The following is a 20132-nucleotide window of genomic DNA, read 5'->3' as shown; positions in this document are numbered from 1 at the left end:
TCTGGTCTATTACTGGAGGGGTGCTTACCTGGGGATGGACGTTCTCATGGTAGGGGGGTGTTCAGGGTGGTAGTGGGAAGTGGGAAGAAGTCAGAGCCTAGCTTCTGGAACTCTACTAGCTTTAGGGGGCATTCTGGGAGCCATCTTTTCTCTGCAGTGGTAACTGCAGATGGCTTTTAAAAGTCCACGGGCACAAAATCCCACCATGAAATAGTCTTTCTTCAGATTCTTCATCTTTACTTTCTCTTTCAAAATGTAAATACTCCTAAAAGAGTAAAACATTTATAAACACACACTTATAAGTGCCCTTGGGAGCTAAAGGAGACGAACAGTCATTCTGGAGCCAGTAAGGGCCATTCAGCCACAGAGAACATCTGTAGAGCAGCTCACATCCTTGCAAAGAAAGCTCTTTGGATTCTGACAATAACCCCATGAGGCTGCTAGGATGAGCATTATCATTTCCTCCTTTCACAGTGAAGAAAACCAAGGCTTGGAAAAGCAACTTGAGTGAGCTCTCCAGATACCATGCTCTTGCCAGTGTGAGCCACCTGCGATTTGTCCCACTCGTCCCACTGGCTGACCTCGGCCCTCTGCCCTGGCCAATCATGCTTTGAAATGGGCCCGCTCTCCCGAAGGGCCAGCTCTTCCTGGACTCAGAGGTCATTTCCTTCAGGTGCAGCCACCTTCTGTGTCAGGCCCTGTGTGAAAGGCTAGGGGTCAGAGATGATTCAGGTAGTTCTCCATGCTATGGGTCTCCAGGACCTGGCGCCCTATCCTGACATCAGACGACAGAGCACATGCCCACAGCGTGACTCATGGTGCTTGTGTCTGCAAGAGGCCAGTCAAATTATGTGTTGTTCATAAAGCCTACATGGCTGGCATAGCCACTGGGAGCAGGGAGGGGAACAGCTGGTGTTGAGCCGTGTCCAGTAACTGCAGCCAGGGGCCCGTCGGCCTGGCATGGCTAGGTAAGTGGAGTGAAGCCAGAAGACCCCCAGGCCTGAAACGTCACCCCCGAGACCACATTCATAGCGTTGCTCTACCTCCCCTCCCCTCATCCCATTCTACTCCCCTTTCAGAGCTTTTCTTAAAATGAGAACGTTCCTTTACCCCTGCTTTCTGGAAATACCCTTCCCTTCTCGGACTTAAAATTTAAGATCTAATTCAAATGTCAGGGCAGCCCTGGGTGGCTCAGCGGTTTAGTGCCACCTTTAGCCCAGGGCCTGATCCTGGTGACCTGAGATCGAGTCCCACATCAGGCTCCCTGCATGGAGCCTGCTTCTCCCTCTGCCTGTGTCTCGGCCTCTCTCTCTCTGTGTCTCTCATGAATAAGTAAATAAAATCTTTAAAGAAAAATAATTCAAATGCCACTTTGTCTGCCAGAGGCAGTTAGTAACTTCCTCTCCCAGCCTTTCCAAAGGCTTCTGTCAGCCTCTGAAGGACCAGCATTTGGGCTACCAGCTATGCTCTGGCTCCTGCATACCTTGTTCTGGTTGCTCAGTATAAACCCAAGGCCATGTGTTCAGTGAATGAACACACATCTGCACGTGTAAATAAAACATCAACACTGCCTTCAGTCTGGATGGACAGTAGAGATCACAGAGGCCTCTTCAAGCGCTGCCCTGAGGTGCCGCTCTATGGCTTTCCCATTGCACACCTCTGTTCAGTGCACACTGCACACCTCTGTTTGCATGTGGGCGTGCCCTGGCTGTGGGCCCTGGGTGTGCTCTGTGTGGAAGCACCGGGGATGAGGGTGAGAACTTTGGGGCCCAGGAAGCCCCAGGGCTGGGCCATGACTGAGTGCCGGACGAGAAGAGCAGGTTGGGGTGGGAGTTCTCTCCCATCCCTCATCCTTACTCCTTCCTTGGTCAAAGTGTCCAGAAGCCACGCACAGAGGCCTGGGGTCCGAAGAGAGCCAGCTGCAGAGGGGGACCCAACAAGGCCTTGACTCAGATCTCTGCCAGGAGGTAGGCTGAGGGGGTGGAGAGGCACGGAGGGAAGAATGCCCTGGGGACGGGTAGGTGCCTCCGCAGCGGCCGCGGCGGGCGGGGGTGCGAGGCAGGAAGACCCAGGCGGGGCTTCCCGTTCGGGCCCTTCCGCCTCCCCCTTGGGTCAGCCTGCGCCAGGCGTCTCGGGCCACGAGGCGTCCATCCGCGCAATGGGCCGAGCGAGCGGCGAGCCCCGCCCGCCGGGGAGGTGAGCGGCGGGCGCTGGCGCTGGCGCTGGCGCCGGGAGCCTGCAGGGGGCGGTCGGAGCGGCGGGGCCCGCCCGGACGGAGGCCCGCGGCCGCAGAAGTCTCCGCCCCGGGGCCTGCTCGCCGCGGCTCCCGGCTCGGGTCGCCGTCCGCTTCCTCCGCCGCCCGCGGTCGGGCCCGGCTGCCGGGGAGGCTCCGGGAGGAGGCGAGAGACGCCGGCAGCCGCGGGGAAGGCCCAGCCGGCTCGGTCGCCCCCCGCCCCGGCCGGGCCGCGGCGCGCGTGCTGCGGGGGAGTCCGCCCGCCGGACCCGGACGAGCGAGCGGTGCGCTGGGCGGGGGGCTCGCCGCGGCCTCCCCTCCTGGCTCCGAAGCCTTCGGGAGCGGGGAGAGCTGCGTGGGACCCATTTGGGGGAGGAGCTCGGCCCGCGGGAGCAGCCCCCGCGCCCTTGCTGCGGCGCCCTCCTTTTCTCCCGGGCCGCGGAGCGGGGCGGTGTGGGGTGATCTCTGGAAATGCCCCCCCCCCCCCCCAGCTCCGCGAGCCCCGTGTGGAGGTGGCGGCCCTGCAGCCGGTTTGATCCCACTGAGCCGGGCGCCTCCAGCTTCCTTAGCTTCCCGGGGCCTTCTCTGCCCGCTTCCCCGGCCCCGGGACCTCTGCTCCGAGCCCCAGCCCTGCACTGGTTGGCCCTGCTGGCGGTTGGGCTTCAGGCAGCTGATTATCCCAGAGCGTGACCTCCCCTTAAGGACAGGCGGGGTCCCGGATAGCAGCACACTGCTCCGTGTAAGGGGCATCAGGAGAGACTTCCTGGAAGAGGGGGCCTTTGAGCAGGGCCTTAAAAGATCGTGTAAGATTCTAACAAGGGAGCAAGGCCATGCCAAGCCCAAAAAAGTGTATGCACAAAGTTAGGAAAAGTGTGAGCAGGAATTTGGTGAGCCGGGCAGATGCTGTCTGGGTTGGGGGCAAACTCCAAAAACTAGCTATTGTGGGTGGGCTAAGTGTTTGGACTCAACCTGTAACGTAGGATTTTAGGGAGGTGATCTGTAGCTGGGAAGACAGATTGGAATGGGGTGGGCCGAGGCTGAAGGCAGAGACCAGGAAGGAGCGGGAGGGGCCCCAGAAGTGCACAGAGGGTCTATGGTAGCACAGGAAGGGCATAGGGATCATGCAATAGGACCAGACTGGCAAAGCACTGGGAGAAGGACTATTCGACCCAGACCCACCGTAAGAAGGAGGGGAGACCAAGAGGTCAGGTTCCTAGTATAAATGTGTGATTGGGTAGATATGCAGCAAAGTAAAAGGGGAGGAGGGCGAGGAGTGTATTTGTGAAGCTTGAAGAAGGGGCAGGATAGCCAGATGGAGATGTCAAGTAGGAAGTTCATTCATTTGTTCATTTATTATTTATGCCAGCCTCAAAGGCAGCTGACATAAAAGTCACAGAGAAGATAAAATGATAAAATCATTAAAACTCAGCTAACAGGACCTGATAGCAGAGGGGAAAAAAAAACACAGAGGAGAGTAGATGATTGTTACCTGAAAATGTAGGTCCAGAAAAGCCATTGAAAATGAACGCTGGACTCATGTGAGCTTGCTAGCAGCCAAGAAAAAAAAAAAGAAAAAAAAAAAAGGACACCTAAATAAAGCAGCAGGCTGAGACTCAGGAGAAAGGCCCTCATGAAGGCCCAGGGGAGAGGCAGAGGTGGTAGGAGATAAAATGGCATCTGTCAAGTGGGGGATATAGGAGAGGAAGTCAATCCGAAGGCCAGCCAGGCCAGGGCTTTCCCATGGCTGACATTTAAGGAAGGGCTGATACTTCCCAAGGAGGAAGGAGGAAGGCCTTTCTGTGGCCTGAACAGGGAGGTAGGGATGGGAAGGGGTGTGTGTGTATATGTGTGTGTGTGTTTTGTCCATTCATACAAGTCTTCTTGCAGGGGAACAGGATAGAAGGTGGCGCACTAAGTCCCCTGGATAGAAGGTGGCGCACTAAGGCCCCTGGGCTCTGACCTTCTTCTCTACCATGAGGTGGGGCCGCCGTTTGCCCAGGGTCACTTGGGGCCCTGGTCTGGGAAGAGGACTCCAGTCAGCAGGTGAGCAGGAAGCAGGGGTTTCTGTTTCTACCTCTCCTCTTCAGAGTCCAGATGGTGTCTCTAAGAGAGCAGGGATCCAGACACCAGGTGTGTTAGCCCCAGCTCTGAGATTCACAAACTGTTGGCCTTGGGCAACTCATCTCACTTCCCTGAGGTTCCCTGTTTCCCATCCTAAAGTGAGGGAGTCAAGCTAGATGATCTTTGAGGGTCCCTGTAGCTACATGAAGTCTAGGATCACTTGTCTGATTTCATTTTGCATCCAACAAATATATATATTTTTAAATATGGAATGCTTCACGAATTTGCGTGTCATCCTTGTGCAGGGGCCGTGCTAATCTCTGTATCGTTCCAATTTTAGTATATGTGCTGCCAAAGCGAGCACTGCATCCAACAAATATTTATTAAGAGCGTGCTGTGTGCCAGACCTTGTGCTAAGTTCTAAGTATGTCATTATAAACAAAAATAGATGTGGTCTCTGCTCTCATGGAGGGAGGTGGGGCAGAAATGAATGTTAATCAAATAATCACACAATGAGATATAAAATTGTATAGTAACTGCCACAAAGGGGCAGTACATGATGCTGCGAGGACAAATAATGGAGGATTTGATGTAGATGTGAAGTCTGTGTGTTGGTGGGGAAATGTGGATGGGCTCTGGATGCTATTTCCGCCTTCCCCTTTCTCTCTGCAGATGAACGAATCCCCTTCCTGATCCACTGGAGTTGGCCTCTAAAAGGGGGGCTTCCCCGTGGGCTCCCTAGGTGAGGCCTCCGTGTTGTGCCCTAGAACACATCTGGGCAAAGCAGAGTAGCCCAGGAAGGGTCAGGACTTGGAGATAGCTTGATCCCCCTGTCCCCGCCCCTTCCCAGAGTGAGGGTACCGAGTCAGCTACCAGGCCTAAGAGGAAATTGGTTTCCCTTATCTGTAGTACAAGCTCGGAGGGCAGCCGGAGGGAGGATCTGTGGGAAGTGGGTGGAGTTCTAGGCAGGCAGTCAGCAGAGCTGGAATAAGGGGCAGGGTTGGGGATAAGACCTCAGTTCCTGGGAAGGATGTGAGAGTTAGACAAGGCTCTCGACTTGGGTGTCCAGGGTCAGGCCTAGATCTCAGGAAGCTAGAAGTCCAGCAATTCAGGCAGGCCTGGACTCTGAGCCTGTACAGAGGCTGGGCCTAGTAGCTGAGCCCCAGCTCATCCCTTCTTCTTGTTCTTAGGGCCTTTGTACGTCACCGTGGAAGCTCAGCGGGGAGTGGCCCTCCATCCAGAAGGCATGGATCGTTGTTCCAGGGCCTCTCTGCATCTGGTAAAACCTGAGGGGAGAGGCTGCCTGGGATCCCAGTGGCCAGGGATTGGGAGGTGGGGAGCTGGGTCTGGAGGGAGAAGCAGGCAGGAAGAAGGAGGCATAGAGGATCCACTGCCATCATCCTTCAGCGGGCAAACCCTACCCCTGCATCACACCCCTCCCTGTGTGTGGACGTTCCATCGTCCACCTGTCCAGGTATCCCTCCCTGCAACACTTTGCAGGGCATACCTACCACACTTACCATGTACTAAGCACTGGGAGGCACATATCATCCCTACCTTCAACAGACTGGTCTAACGGTCACGTGGAGATTGCCCGCAGACAACCACGCAACTGTTCAACCTAGGTTTGGCATCACTTGTCTCATGGCTCACCACTTTCTGCCATGGAGGTTCCAAACGTTCTGGACAGTCTATTGTCTGAGAGAGTCCTAGATACATAGCACCATCCTCGGTCTCCATATCCTGGTGCTGGGTCTTGCTCTGCAGCCTGACCCTACCACCACCCTTGCCATCCCTAAGCTCCTGCATCTTCCAGCCCCTTTCCTTGACCCATCCCCCTTGCTTTCCCACCCAGAAGCTGTCCAGCACCACCGCCAGAATCTGGCCGAGTGGTTCACCCGGCTGCCCAGAGAAGAGCGCCAGTTTGGCCCCACCTTTGCACTGGACACAGTCCACGTGGACCCTGTGATCCGCGAGAGCACCCCAGATGAGCTGCTTCGCCCATCGGCCCAGCTGACCCTGGGGCATCAGCACCCCCTGGCTGGACTCCCCCCTCTGGCCCTGTCTCAGCTCTTTGACCCAGATGCCTGCGGGCGCCGGGTGCAGACTGTGGTGCTGTATGGCACGGTGGGCACGGGCAAGAGCACGCTGGTGCGCAAGATGGTTCTGGACTGGTGCTACGGACGGTTGCCGGCCTTCGAGCTGCTCATCCCCTTCTCCTGTGAGGACCTGTCCTCCCTGGGCCCTGCCCCAGCCTCCTTGTGCCAACTCGTGGCTCAGCGCTACACGCCCCTGAAGGAGATTCTTCCTCTGATGGCTGCTGCTGGGTCCCGCCTGCTCTTTGTGCTCCACGGCCTGGAGCATCTCAACCTCGACTTCCGGTTAGCGGGAACCGGCCTTTGCAGTGACCCCAAGGAGCCAAAGGCGCCAGCTGCCATCATGGTCAACCTGTTGCGCAAATACATGCTGCCTGAGGTGAGTGGCCTCCTGCCCCGCCCCCGCCACGGCTGTCCCTAACTCGTCCCCCCGAAAGACTTGTGTCCTGACCCCACATGTTTCTCCATCAGTTCAAACCTGCCCCTCCGTGTCCCAACTGCGTGTCTTTGCGCAAGTCACTAACTTGTCCAAGCTTTGTTTCCTTCTCTCCCTGAGCTGTCCTGATCAGACGAGATCCTGCCTAGAAGGCACCTCACACAGGGCCCTGGTCATAGTGCAGGCTCAGTAACAGTTATAATTACCTTGCTCATCCTCATCCTCATCCTTGGACACTCGGTCTTCACGGGCTTTCTGGGGATTGAGGCAATGAGGACACGAAGGTCCTTCTTAACCCTCAACCGTGCTGTCCCCAGGCCAGCATTCTGGTGACCACCCGGCCCTCGGCCATCGGCCGAATCCCCAGCAAGTACGTGGGCCGCTATGGTGAGATCTGTGGCTTCTCTGATACCAACCTGCAGAAGCTCTACTTCCAGCTCCGCCTCAACCAGCCAGACTGTGGGTATGGAGCTGGGGGTGCGGGGATCTCGATCACCCCGGCTCAGCGGGACAACCTGGTGGAGATGCTCTCCCGGAACCTGGAGGGGCACCACCAGATTGCCGCTGCCTGCTTCCTGCCCTCCTACTGCTGGCTTGTCTGCGCCACCCTGCACTTCCTGCATGCCCCCACACCACCCGGCCAGACCCTCACGAGCATTTACACCAGCTTCCTGCGTCTAAACTTCAACGGGGAGATGCTGGACAGCACTGACCCATCCAAGCTGTCCCTCATGGCCTATGCAGCCCGAACCATGGGCAAGTTGGCCTACGAGGGTGTGTCCTCCCGCAAGACCTACTTCTCCGAAGAGGACGTCCGCAGCTGCCTGGAAGCTGGCGTCAAGACGGAGGAAGAGTTCCAGCTGCTACATGTCTTCCGCCGGGACGCCCTGACGTTTTTCCTGGCCCCTTGTGTGGAACCCGGGCACCGGGGCACTTTTGTGTTCATCGTTCCGGCCATGCAGGAGTACCTGGCCGCCCTCTACATCGTGCTGGGTTTGCGAAAGACCACCCTGCAGCAGGTGGGCAAGGAAGTGGCCGAGCTCGTGGGCCGTGTCGGGGAGGACGTTAGTCTGGTCCTGGGCATCGTGGCCAAGCTTCTGCCCCTGCGAGCTCTGCCTCTGCTCCTCAACCTGCTCAAGGTAACGAACGGCCCCAGGGTCCCAGGGCCCCAGGCTCTCCATCCCCCATATGCCCCTTTCACCTCTTGCTCCTCCCCCAGAAGGCACCTGCTGCTTCCTGCATAGCTGTGAGTCCTGTTCCTGACTCTGGCTTCAGATTTGGGCAATCTGGCTCCCAAACATAAGGGAGGGGGAGGGAGAAAGCATGGGCTGAGGATGGCTCAAAGGCTGGGAGGACGATATGAGGCCACAGGGATGTTAATGACAATCCCGTGACCTTAGCAATGGTTTTCTATTTGCTTTTTGCGTCTCTTCTCCTGGTCTTTGTTGGTGGGAGGTGGGAGTCACCACCGTCCAAGGTCTGTCCTCTGCTTTGCAGGCCCAGAAACTCCAATGTATCTAGAGGTGGTTAGACTCTGGGAATGATGACTCATCCTAACTAAATCACCAGAGACAAGTTTATAAAGCAGATGCCATTTTATTCATTTATACCGGGAGGATAAATGGCATCGGTAATTGACTTAGGATAGTGCAGGCCTGTTCCAGAATCCCAATTACAGGCCTGAGGACTGTGTCAGGAGCAGGGCGGATATGCTACGTTTCTGAGGGGAGGAAGGATCCACCCTCTGGTGATGGCTATCAGGTGCCTTGTCAAGGAAATATTATTATGATTCCTTGTTAATTTTTAAAAAAATATTTATTTTATTTTATTTATTTGAGAGAGTGAGAGGCGCGTGCAAGTCCACTAGCTGGGGGAAAGGCAGAGGGAGAGGGAGAAGCAGACTCCCTGCTGAGCAGGGAGCCGGATGTGGGGCTCAATTCCAGGACCCTGAGATCATGACCTGAGCTAGAAGCAGACACTTAACCAACTGAGCCACCCAGGTGCCCCTATGATTCCTTTTTTAGATAAAGAAGCTGAGGCTCACAGGGGCCAAGTAATTTGTCCAAGGTCACTCAGATAGTGGATTAGCTGGGATCTAAGTCCAGGTTTTGTTATTCCAAAGCCTGTGCTCTCTCTGCCAAACTTTACTGATATATTATGGACATTTCTGTTAAGCTCCTGTGCCTTGCTGGGTAACCCTGGTCCTCTCTAGGAATGTTTCAATAGCCTGTCCTGAGGAGTCAGAGTCCCGGTCAGTGCTGGCAAAACTTTAACAAGTTTTTCTCTTTTTAGATTTTATTTATTTATTTATGAGAGACACAGAGAGAAACAGGCTCCATGCAGGAAGCCAGGTGCGGGACTTGATCCCAGACTCTGAGATCACACCCTGAGCCAAAGGCACATGCTTAACCACTGAGCTACCCAGGCTCCCAACAAGTTTTCCTTTTTTTTTTTTTTTTTTTTTTTTTAAGTTTTCCTTTTTATAGGCAGCAGAGCATAGGGGTTAGGAACAGGGATTCAGTAATCCAGCTCTGTGGGTTCAAATCGAGGCTCTGCCACTTACTAGCTGTGTAATCTTGGACAAGTTACTTAACCTCTCTGTACCTCCAAGTCCTTATCTGTTAAATGGCGATAATAGAATCTATATCATTGGCCTAATATGAGGACTAAATGTATTCATTCTTAGGCACATAGAAAGTTCTATTTAAGTGTTTGTTAAACATAAAAAAAAAACAGGCAGCCCACCCCTTCTCCCATCATTGCCTCAGAAAGGGGGGCAATGGCATTGCTGCGGCCAGCCCACCCTTTGAGGATGGGCTTGCCTGCTCTGGATTATAGTGAGAGGCTGTGGTCTCCTGACAGGGTTCAGAGAGCCCCTCAGTGCTCCCTATTGTTAGTCCCACAACTGTGAGCCCTCTGGGAAGGAGGGTTGCCTGGCAGAGGACTAGTCTCACCTGTTTCTTCAGCCTATTGACTCAGCTTCATGGGGTGACATTTCCTCATCTTATCACCAGGTGACTGTTTTGGGAGGAGCACTAGAGCCTCCACAGAAGGAACCTCACCTGTAAAAAGTAAAAAAAAATGAGGGGCACCTGGGTGGCTCAGTCGGTTAAGTGTCTGCCTTCAGCTTAGGTCATGATCCCGGGATCCCGGGATGGAGCCCCACATCAGGCTCCCTGCTCAGCAGGGAGTCTGCTTCTCCCTCTCTCTTTGCTTGTCCCTCTACCTGCTTGCTTATGCGCTCATGTGCTCTCTCTCTGCCAAATACATAAACAAAATCTTAAAAAAAAAAAAGTGAAAAAAATAAAATCAGCCCACAAAACAGCCTCGTGGTTCCTTGCCTGAGGTCTGGGCCCCGTCTTCCCTTTCGGCCCCAGTGCAAGGCTGGGAGACAATGTCCTAAGCCTCCTAAACATTAATTTCTCCAACAAATATTTGAGCACCTGCTGTGTGCCAGGCAATGTGTTAGGTTCTGAGGAAGAAACAATGAACAACACCCCGGGTTTCTGCCCTTCCTTGTCCTCCGGTAGAAACACAAACGTGTCACCATAACCATGTAATTTAAAATTGCAGTGAGTGCTTGGGAAGCAAAGTTCTAGGTGCTGTGAACATGTGTAAGTGGGGGCCCTGGTTTAGGGGGAAGGATAAGGAAAACCTCTCTGCAGGAAGGGCATTTAATCGGATCCCTGGAGGATTAGCCAGGAGAAGAACTGGGAGGGGGGGGCGCAGCACCCCAGGAAGAGAGTCAGCTTTGAAGGAAGAGAACTGTGATCCTGTCAAAAAAAAAAAAAAAAAAATCACAAGACTGAGAAAAGCCAAAGGGACAGAAACAGAGTGTGTGAGTGTGAGAGGTTTGTGGCTGGACGCAGTGTGGCTAGCCGGCGCCAGATCCTGCAGGGTCTGCAAGGAACAGGAGTGATGTCCGTCATTGTTGCTGGGATGACCACAATCCTGTGGAGGATATGGATGTCTTGGTAGCCTGGCACCCAGCAAAATGCAAAACAGATGCTAATTCCTTCCCACCACTGGGCTTGCAAATATATGGGTTGTTTGGGAAAAAGAATTTCTTAAGGTCCCAAGTATATGACTCGTGTCCAGAGGTGTCTCTGGAAAGGTCAAATTGGGGCCAAATCATGACAGATTTTCTATTCCACATGGGCAGTGGGGAGCCATGGCAGGTGCTGCGGGGGGGTGGGGGGCAGTAGTATGATCAGAGAAATGGTGCTGCACGTTTAAAAGAGATGGTGAGGCCTGAGCGGGCGGGAGAGCACACCTCTTGCTGAGCTTTGAAGGCTGAGCGGGACACAGGAGGCCAAGGGGCTGCAGCACCTGCCCCCACCCCCATGCTTTCCCAGGTGGTGCCGCGTGTATTTGGGCGCGTGGTGGGAAAGAGCCGCGAGGCAGTGGCCCAGGCCATGGTGCTGGAGATGTTCCGAGAGGAGGATTACTACAACGACGATGTCCTGGACCAGATGGGTGCCAGTATCCTGGGCGTGGAGGGCCCCCGGCGGCACCCAGATGAGCCTCCCGACGATGAGGTCTTCGAGCTCTTCCCCATGTTCATGGGAGGGCTTCTCTCTGCGCACAACCGGGCCGTGCTGGCTCAGCTCGGCTGCCCCATCAAGACCCTGGATGCCGTGGAGAATGCCCAGGCCATCAAGAAGAAGTTGGGCAAGCTGGGCCGGCAGGTGCTGCCCCCATCAGAGCTCCTTGACCATCTCTTCTTCCACTACGAGTTCCAGAATCAGCGCTTCTCCGCTGAGGTGCTCAGCTCCCTGCGCCAGCTCAACCTGGCGGGTGTGCGGATGACGCCCCTCAAGTGCACGGTGGTGGCAGCTGTACTGGGCAGCGGCAGGCACGCCCTGGATGAGGTGAACTTGGCCTCCTGTCAGCTGGACCCTGCTGGGCTGCGCACACTCATGCCTGTCTTACTGCGCGCCCGGAAGCTAGGGTGAGGTTCAAGCCTGGGCATGAAGACAGGAGAGGGTTGGGGGTGAAGAGATGGGGAAAGAAGATGCTAGGGATGCCAAGGTTGGGAGGAAGGACCGGGGGTGGGATGGATAAGTTGTGTGTGTGTGAGGGTGATGGGCAACAGGAGGGAGGGCACGGTGGGAAGGCAGGCTCCATGCAGAACTCCTCCCTTGCTTCTTACCTCCCCTCTGGCCACCTCCTGTTCCAGCCTGCAACTCAACAGCCTGGGCCCTGAAGCCTGCGGGGTCCTCCGGGACCTGCTGCTGCATGATCAGTGCCAAATTACCACCCTGCGGTGAGTGTTTCAGGAGGGGGGCTGGAGGGAGGATCTGGCCATGCTGGTGGCAGGCTGAGGTCAAAGGTGAGCTTCCTGCCTCACAGTGCTCCTGGTGCTGGGCCACCCACGCTGTGATCAAGGGGGTGGGAGCCTAGACCCTGGCCTGCCCCCCCATGTCCAGACAGGCAGCAGGGTAGAGGAATGATGCTTCCAAGAATAGGTGCTAAGAAAGCCTCTAAGTGGCTAAAAGCAGTGTGGGTTGGGAGGGGTGGGGAATAATACCCAGGCTGCTTGCCTGGTAGTGGTGCCACTGACACCCTCCCAGGATTTTCCCTGTCACCTCGCAAGGATGACCCTAATGCTGGGCACTCAGTAGATGCTGCCAAAGTGCTGCCTGATTTACTAGGAACCCAGAAGCGGAGTTCTGGTTGGGGTAACGGGAGGTGAATGAGGAGGAGGGCCAGGGGCATCTGGGGTGTGAGGTGAGAAAGGGAGGAAGAGGAGAAGAAGTAATGATGAAGAGGGGAGTCAGGGCAGGAGATGGGAGGAAGGAGGGGCCATCGGCTCCCACCCTGCTCCTCCTCCCCTGCAGCGTCCCACACCCTCTGTTTCTTTTCTTTGTGTCCGGGCTCACCTCTACCCTGGGCTGGGTGTCCCTTCCGTCCAAGTCCCGACACCTGGCACCTGCCACAGGCCCTCATAACCTCTGGCTGCTTGTGGCTGTAGGCTGTCCAACAACCCACTGACAGTGGCTGGCGCGGCCCTGCTGGTGGAGGGACTGGCAGGAAACAGTTCGCTGACCCACCTGTCCCTGCTGCACACGGGCCTCGGGGATGAGGGCCTGAAGCTCCTGGCTGCCCAGCTGGACCGGAATCAACAGCTGCAGGAGCTGAACGTGGCCTACAACGGTGCTGGCGACGCAGCGGCCCTGGCCCTGGCCACGGCTGCCCGGGACCACCCTTCCTTGGAGCTGCTGCAGTAAGTCTCGTTGCCGGCCCATCGCCCCACCTTGGCCAGAAGCTGTTTCCAGCCCTGGGTTCTCCCTCCCTGTGTCCACTGTGTTTTTCCTGCCGAAGGGCCCATCCTCTGTCCCTGCCTTCTCACTACCCTTCCTGGGCCGGCTTCTGAACCACATCACTTCTCTGTGACTGGCCCTTACCCTGCCCCGATTCCCTGCTATCATTTTTCTTAGGCCCCAGTGACCCCGTCTTTACTGCCCCTGGTCCCGCTGAATTCAGGTGTCGCCCCTGCCTCCTGTTGTCTGCCACCCTCCCATCACTGGTGCGTTGTGGGCACTTGTTCCATCACGTTCTGCAGCCAGGGAATGAGTTATGAGAATTCCCTTCTGCCTCTGTCTCAGAGCTCCTCCGAGTGCCATCTTCTCTTCTCTCTCCTAGCCTCTACTTCAATGAGCTGAGCTCAGAGGGCCGCCAGACCCTGCGGGACTTGGGGGATGCTGCTAAAGGCCGTGCTCGGGTGGTAGTGTCGCTGACGGAGGGGACGGCAGTGTCTGAGTACTGGTCGGTGATCCTTAGTGAAGTCCAGCGAAACCTCAACAGCTGGGATCGGGGCCGTGTCCGGCGCCACCTTGAACTACTGCTTCGTGACCTGGAAGACAGCCGAGGGGCCACTCTTAACCCCTGGCGCAAGGCCCAGCTGCTACGTGTGGAGGGTGAGGTCAGGGCCCTCCTGGAGCAGCTGGGAGGTGCTGGGAGCTGATATAGTGGCACTGGGCACCTAGCTGCGTGACCCCTGGGCCGAAGAGCCTTCCCTCTGTGGCCTCCTGGTTTGCACTACTGCTTCCAGGAAGATCTTTCTGGGGCTGGTGGTAAAGGGATAGGCACAACTGTGCCAGCTGCTTTCCTGGGGCATGTCCATCCATTGCTCTCAAGTCCAGGAACAGGGCTCCTCTCCATTGGGGCCAGGAGGACTGAGACTCATGCTGTGGCAGCCAGTTGCCCTGCAGCGCCACCAGCCTTTCCTCTGTCCTCCCGAGGAGCTTCTGATTGTGCCACCAGGGGGCGCACTTCTTAAGTGACCTGGCCAAAGGCGCGGCCATCCAGGTGCACCAGAAGGCCTGTCCCTTCTGCCTTGCTGCTTATCAGAGGACGCTGAGGATGCCTGCGGCCACCTCCTTCTCTTGTTGGTGCCTTCTCCTCCCCTTCATGTTCCCTTCCTCAACATCGTACCTGTATCGGGTACAGATACCGTACTTGGTGGCTTCTAGGGACATGCCCACTGACTTGCTTCCATTAAAAAGCTGTGTCTTCCACCTACTGTGGCCTCCTCCTTGTTGATGCTTTCAAGAAAGGGAACCGGTTTTGACCATTCTGGTAAACCACTGACCACTCTCTGTTGCAGGTGGTTCTTGGACACCAGATTCAGAGGCAGTGAGGGCCGTGGGAGCCCATGAACAAGATCCTGGGGGTGGGGGGAGGCCATGCTGGGCTGTAGGACTCCTATCACCTTTTCAGACATATTTATCCCAGGGTTAGAACTACAGTGACCAATGATCTACCTTCATCAGCCCAGAGCAGAAGCTGGGACAGTAGCAGAGTCTCCAGAGAAAGTGAGGACCCAGGGATCGGGGCAGGAGGAACGTGCACACTTCCCCAGAGGATAAGACTGTTCTCCCGTTAACCATTACCCCACTGCTTCTAAGGCAGTGTCTTTAAGGAGGCGGGACGAGACAGGGTAGGTGGGAGGGTCAGCTGGTTTTCATGAACCTTGTCCTTACCCTGAGCACTGGGTCACTGATCCAACTATGGAAGCAGCTACAGGTAGGAAGCCAGGAGAAACCCTCCGGTGGGGGCTTAGGGCAGTGTGAGGGGCAGGGTGGGAGGCAGAGGCTTCGGGACCAGGGTGTACTAGATGTCAAGGCTTGGAGTCTTGAGGCAAATAGACCCAAGTTAGGAGATAAGACATGAGTGGATTTGTCTGTCTTCCTGGTCCACGCCCTGTTCTGATATGCTCAGATTTCTGTGCCAGGGACTAGGAGGGGAAGGGAAGAGAGAGGAAGAGAAGGTCCTTTTGGAGCAGAATGGAGGGGGCAAGTCCTGTGTGTGTGTGTGTGTGTGTGTGTGTGTGTGTGTGTTAGGGGGGCATGATCAGGAGGAGTTGGGGTAGGGAGAGAATGTATTCCTCCTCCCCTCATCCCTTCTTTGCACAGCAGGTCTTCGGGACACAGCCTCATTAACTCAGTGAGTGCCCTGCTGGGCAGGGTTGGGGCAAGGGGCAAAGAGAATCCAAGGTGGGGAAGCTCTTCAGCTGCCAGGGGCACCTCAAGTAGAGGCTGGGACCAGAGTCCAGACGTCAACTTGCTCCTACCTGCGCCCCTCGCCTCCTTGCAGGAAGTTTGAGTTTAACGCCAAGTGGGGCATTGATAATCCTGTCCTCTCTCTGGCTGAAGACTACGACCCCTCGGGTAACCCCCTTGCCCTTTCCCCAAAGATACCACAGCTCTTCATGGCCTCCCATCTCATTGGTAACCACTCCACTCTGCCTCCCTCCGATAACAGCTTTGGTGGGCAGTTAACTATGTGGAGGTAGGAGGGGGTTGGCTGTTTTTCTCTGTCCAAGCCACCCTGCCCACGTGGCATTTGGCCTCACTGCCCAAAGCCTAACTGGGTAGAAGGCTGCCCGGTGCCCAATCACAAGGGCAGATCTGCCAGGCCAAGGTGACCAGTGCTTGGGCCATGTCCCTGCTTTCCCTTCCCCTCCGCTGTTGCCCCCCTCCCCCTCTAGATCTCTGGAGCCTGGTGCGGCCTCGCTTCTGTCTGCTGAGCAAAGAGGAAGGCAGCAGTTTTGGCTTCCACCTGAAGCAGGAGCTGGGCGGGGCTGGGCCCGTGGTGTGCAGGGTGGAGCCAGGCACCCCTGCCCAGCACCAGGGCCTGCGGGAAGGCGACCGGATCCTGGGGGTGAACAACCATGTCGTGGAATGTGAAGACTATGCCGTGGTGAGGTGGGGCTGGGACTCCCTGTGGTCTAGGAGGACATCCCATCGCACCCTCAGGGAGAGGAGCCAGTCGGTCACCTCCCTGGACATGTGGGGGCTGTACCCCAGCCTCTCCCTCCTCCCCTTCCCAGGATTTAGGGCTGTCCTGGTGGAAATGGTCGGGTGAAGGCATCCAGAGAGCTGGTTCTCAGGGTGAAACCCGGGAGGTTCCGGGGAGGGGAGCTGGCAAGAGGGGCTGGGCCCCCACCTCAACCCACATGTCCCCTGTTTAGGTGGTTCGCCGCATCCGTGCCAGCGGTCCTCGGGTGCTGCTCATGGTTTTGGCGCAGCATGTACACGACGTCGCTAGAGCTCAGCAGGGGACCAGTGCCCACCTCTGTCCTACTCTTGGCCCCGGGGTCCGGCCCCGACTGTGCCACATAGTGAAAGATGAGGGTGGCTTTGGCTTCAGTGTCACCCACAGTGAGCTTAGAGGCTCTGGAGGGCGGGGGAGTTCAAGAAGGGGACCTCAGCCCTGTCCTGGGGGCAGATGCAGACCAAAACTTGTTTTTTTTGGCCTCCAGGTCATCACGGTCCTTTCTGGTTGGTGCTGAGTGCTGGAGGAGCTGCTGAGCGGGCAGGGGTGCCTCCGGGGGCCCGGCTGCTGGAAGTGAATGGGGTCAGTGTGGAGAAGCTCACTTACAACCAACTCAGCAGGAAGGTATGGCTGTCTGTTTCCCCATCCATCCTCATCCACCTGGACCAGGTGCCTTGCCTTAGGCAGCAGATTCCTTCCCATGGGCCTCATCTCCCAATCTGCCCTCCTTCCTTTTGCAGTTGGTTCTGGGCCCTTCTCTCCCCCACCCTTACAGCCTCCTTCCTGGGACTGCGAGGAGGGCCTGCCTCTGCCCTCCCTCCCCAGGGCTTGATGCTGACACCCTGCCGGGTCCCCACAGCTTTGCCAGAGTGGAGAGCAAGTGACCCTGCTGGTGGCAGGGCCAGAGGTGGAGGAACAGTGTCGCCAGCTGGGAATGCCCCTGGCTGCACCCCTGGCAGAGGGCTGGGCACTGCCCACCAAGCCCCGGTGTCTGCACCTAACAAAAGGGCCCAAGGGCTTTGGGTTCCTGCTTCGTGAGGATAAAGGTCTTGACGGTCGCCCTGGTGAGCTGGAGCCCCGGAGATGGGTAGGGGAGGTGTGTCTTGGGGTGGGCACGAATACAGGCCCTGATGCACACAGGTGGTATCCCTGGCTGAACCCCAGCCCTGAGCTTCTTCCTACTCGCCACTCCCCCAACCCCAGGTCGGTGCCTCGGTGTGCCCACCGTGGCCTGGGCTGGTGCTGGGGTTAGTTGGGGGAGGAGGAACCATGAGGATGTTCCCCTCCCAGGACAGTTCCTGTGGGAGGTGGACCCAGGACTCCCCGCTGAGAAGGCCGGGATGCAGGCTGGGGACCGGCTGGTGGCTGTGGCTGGGGAAAGTGTGGAGGGCCTGGGCCACGAGGAGACGGTGTCCAGGATCCGGGCGCAGGGCTCGTGCATCTCCCTCACGGTCGTCGACCCTAAGGCTGACCGCTTCTTCAGAATGGTGTGAGCACAGGGGCAGGGGCTGCGGCCCAGGCAGGAACCGAGCAGGGCTCAGGGGAGGCGGAAGCAACAAGTCTGTTCTACCTGCCTCCTTCCAGGTTCGCTTGTCCCCACTTCTCTTCCTGGAGAGCACAGAGGCTCCTGCCTCTGCTCAGGAAACCTGCTCGGCCTCTCCGGTTGAAACCAAGGAGCTACCTGTTGAAGACACAGCCCTGCCTCCTGTCCCAGATGGCTCCCGCCCCTGTCTCCTGTATCCGGGGCCTGACGGTGGCTATGGCTTCCGACTTGGCTGTGTGGCCAGTGAGGCTCGCCTCTTCATCTCCCAGGTGACTTGGGTCCCATGGACCTTGGATCTTTCTAATTATTTGCCTCCTGACAAGCCTTCATCTACCTCCCTCCCAAGGTCTTAGAATGTCCGGTGACTTTTCCATGGTATCCCATGTTCTGTAACTCCCCACCCCCACTTCACCACCAGGTGACTCTAGGAGGCTCAGCTGCCCAGGCAGGGCTGCAAATGGGAGATGTGATTCTGGAGGTGAATGGGTATGCCGTGGGTGGAGAGAATGATCTGGAAAAGCTTCAGCAGCTGGCTGAGGCTGAGCCACCCCTCTGCCTGAAGCTGGCGGCCAGGTCTTGCCAGGACTCGGAAGCCTGGAATCCCCCAGGGTCTGGAGAGGTAAGGAAAAAGAGACAGATGGACTGTGAGCAGCCAGGGAAGGATAGAGGGAGTCAGAGAGGAGGGCTACAGGGTGGAGCAGTGTTGGGGATGCAGGCTGGGACTTGGGGCCATGGTAGGTGGGGACAGAAGGATCCATGGAACTAGCTGCTGTTCCTGGGCATTATAGTGCAGGTGGGGGCAGGGCAAAGGAACTCTTCTCATTTTTGAATGACCTTCTCTCTCTCTCTCTCTCTCTTTTAAAGATCTTATTTATTTTTTGATATATATATATATAGAGAGAGAGCACAAGCAGGGGGAAGGGGCAGAGGAAGAGAGAGAAGCAGACTCCCCACTGAGCAGGGAGCCTGGCATGGGGCTCAATCCGAGGACCCTTAGGACCACGACCTGAGCTGAAGGCCAATACCCAACTGACTGAGCCACCCAAGCGCCACATTTTTTTTTTCTTTTACACCTTCTCTCTCCTCTCTGTCCTCAGGACTGGGCTCTGGCGTCAGAGCTGCTGTAGCCTCTGCTTGGCACGCATCTGCCCAGTGGCTTTCCTGTCCTCACTCTCCTCGCAATGGTAGGAGCTGAGAAGCTCCCTTTGAGCCAGAAGGGACGTCTCAAGGATTCTGGACACCTTCCATCACAGGATCGCCCAGGAGCTCCCTCCCTTCCCCTGGGCCCACCTTCCAGGAGACAGGCCTTAGGCAGGCCCACTGGAGGGGTTCTGCCCTCTGACTCCAGAGGACATCCTGTGGGAGTTTTGGGAGATGTGGCCCCCGGATGAAGTTCTGCTATGAAATGACTGGTGTGATTTTGTGATTTATAATAAATTATACCGTTTCCTGGCACAGAGCTCCTAAACCCTTGGAATTTCCCAAGTAGTAAAAGTGGTAAAGATGTCTTCTATTTATAACAAGCCCTTTCAACCACACCTAACTTTGTTAAGGAAGTGACTTTTGGAAAGCACCTAAGGATGAGGGGGCCCAGCTGCCAAGGGAACCAACCCTGTGATTCCAGGGTTGGCATTTTCAGCCCTGCCCCACCCCCATGCTGGTCCTCTTGGGAGGAGAGACGTGCTGGGGGTTTAATTAATCACCAATGACTGGGCAGCTGGGTGGCTCAGTGGTTGAGTGTCTTCCTTTGGCTCCGGTCATGCTCCCTGGGTCCTGGGATCAAGTCCCACATCAGACTCCCCACAGGGAGCCAGTTTCTCCCTCTGCCTGTGTCTCTGCCTCTCTCTCATGAATAAGTAAATGAAATCTTTAAAAAAACAAATCACCATGAGCCATGGCTTCATTGATCATGCTTCCAGAGTGAAGCCTCCATAAAATAACAAAAAGAGCTTGTGGTGGCCGAACAGGTGGAGGTGCTGGGAAGGTGGTACGCCTGAAGAGGGTCTGGGGCTTCCATGCTCCTGCCTCACCCTAGACATACTTGCCGGCTGTTCCTGAGCTGTGTCCTTCATAATAAACTGGTAAACTAGGGAGTAAACTGCTTCTCTGAGTTCTGTGAGCCACTCTAGCAAATGATGGAACCCAAGAAGGGGGTTGTGGGAACCTTTGTTTTTTGGTCAGTTGGTCAGAAGCACAGTGACAATCTGGACTTGACACTGGCAGTTGAAGTAGGGATTGGTCCCGTAAGCCTGTGGGATCCGGTGCTCTTTTCACATTAGTAGTGCCAGAATTGAATGAAATTATAAGGTACCCAGCAGGGGTCCACAGAGCTGTTGAAGAATTGCTTGGTGTGGGGGACCCCTCCCCTGACGTATATATGACCAGAAGTAAAGTAGTATTGGGAATGTTGTAAAATAGAAGAGCAACACAGTGTTCCCTTTATAGGTGGGCTATGGGATTGGCTAGGATTGAAGCCATCTGGAA

At 56.2% G+C, this 20132-nt stretch overlaps 2 protein-coding genes and 1 non-coding gene across 9 annotated transcripts; 2 read left to right on the top strand and 1 right to left on the bottom strand.

Annotated features, from left to right (window-relative positions):
• Window positions 1-1733: 1733 nt before the first annotated feature.
• Window positions 1734-14350, top strand: NLRX1 (NLR family member X1). 4 transcript variants are annotated; one of them, XM_038535931.1, is made up of 10 exons: window positions 1734-1967; window positions 4121-4276; window positions 4967-5036; window positions 5485-5573; window positions 6150-6769; window positions 7144-7965; window positions 11182-11777; window positions 12006-12092; window positions 12801-13052; window positions 13472-14350. In XM_038535931.1, the coding sequence occupies exons 2-10, from the start codon at window positions 4207-4209 to the stop codon at window positions 13791-13793; spliced, it is 2928 nt and encodes a 975-aa protein (XP_038391859.1). In that variant the 5' UTR covers window positions 1734-1967; window positions 4121-4206; the 3' UTR covers window positions 13794-14350. The 4 variants fall into 4 exon arrangements, with proteins under 4 accessions (XP_038391859.1, XP_038391861.1, XP_038391858.1 ...); XM_038535933.1 differs by lacking the exon at window positions 1734-1967 and adding an exon at window positions 2409-2517 and having other exon boundaries at window positions 6153-6769; XM_038535930.1 differs by lacking the exon at window positions 1734-1967 and adding an exon at window positions 2409-2517.
• Window positions 4555-4658, bottom strand: LOC119872099. The gene has a single exon (XR_005360283.1). It is a non-coding gene; the product is annotated as a U6 spliceosomal RNA (small nuclear RNA).
• Window positions 14351-14501: 151 nt separating the features above from the next.
• PDZD3 (PDZ domain containing 3) lies at window positions 14502-19746 on the top strand. Of its 4 annotated transcripts, none has more exons than XM_038535935.1 (11): window positions 14502-14854; window positions 15247-15274; window positions 15425-15498; window positions 15819-16030; window positions 16302-16491; window positions 16593-16729; window positions 16965-17169; window positions 17396-17592; window positions 17690-17917; window positions 18067-18267; window positions 18746-19746. In XM_038535935.1, the coding sequence occupies exons 1-11, from the start codon at window positions 14839-14841 to the stop codon at window positions 18773-18775; spliced, it is 1518 nt and encodes a 505-aa protein (XP_038391863.1). In that variant the 5' UTR covers window positions 14502-14838; the 3' UTR covers window positions 18776-19746. The 4 variants fall into 4 exon arrangements, with proteins under 4 accessions (XP_038391863.1, XP_038391862.1, XP_038391864.1 ...); XM_038535934.1 differs by having other exon boundaries at window positions 15244-15274; XM_038535936.1 differs by lacking the exon at window positions 18067-18267 and having other exon boundaries at window positions 15244-15274.
• The last annotated feature ends 386 nt before the right edge of the window (window positions 19747-20132 follow it).

This window comes from Canis lupus, chromosome 5 (genome assembly GCF_011100685.1).
Source record: "Canis lupus familiaris isolate Mischka breed German Shepherd chromosome 5, alternate assembly UU_Cfam_GSD_1.0, whole genome shotgun sequence".
NCBI lineage: Eukaryota > Metazoa > Chordata > Mammalia > Carnivora > Canidae > Canis > Canis lupus.
Note: the sequence above shows the minus strand (reverse complement) of the source record. Positions and strands in the feature narration are given on the sequence as shown.

Excerpts from the sequence above, each read along its gene's own strand:
- NLRX1 (XM_038535931.1), top strand. The coding sequence starts at position 4,207 with ATGAGGTGGGGCCGCCGTTTGCCCAGGGTCACTTGGGGCCCTGGTCTG. Across the intron at positions 5,574-6,149 it reads CCAGGGCCTCTCTGCATCTG|AAGCTGTCCAGCACCACCGC; the intron begins GTAAAACCTGAG and ends TTTCCCACCCAG. Across the intron at positions 11,778-12,005 it reads CTGCGCGCCCGGAAGCTAGG|CCTGCAACTCAACAGCCTGG; the intron begins GTGAGGTTCAAG and ends CTCCTGTTCCAG.
- PDZD3 (XM_038535934.1), top strand. Across the intron at positions 16,730-16,964 it reads ACAACCAACTCAGCAGGAAG|CTTTGCCAGAGTGGAGAGCA; the intron begins GTATGGCTGTCT and ends GGGTCCCCACAG. Across the intron at positions 17,918-18,066 it reads CTCGCCTCTTCATCTCCCAG|GTGACTCTAGGAGGCTCAGC; the intron begins GTGACTTGGGTC and ends CTTCACCACCAG.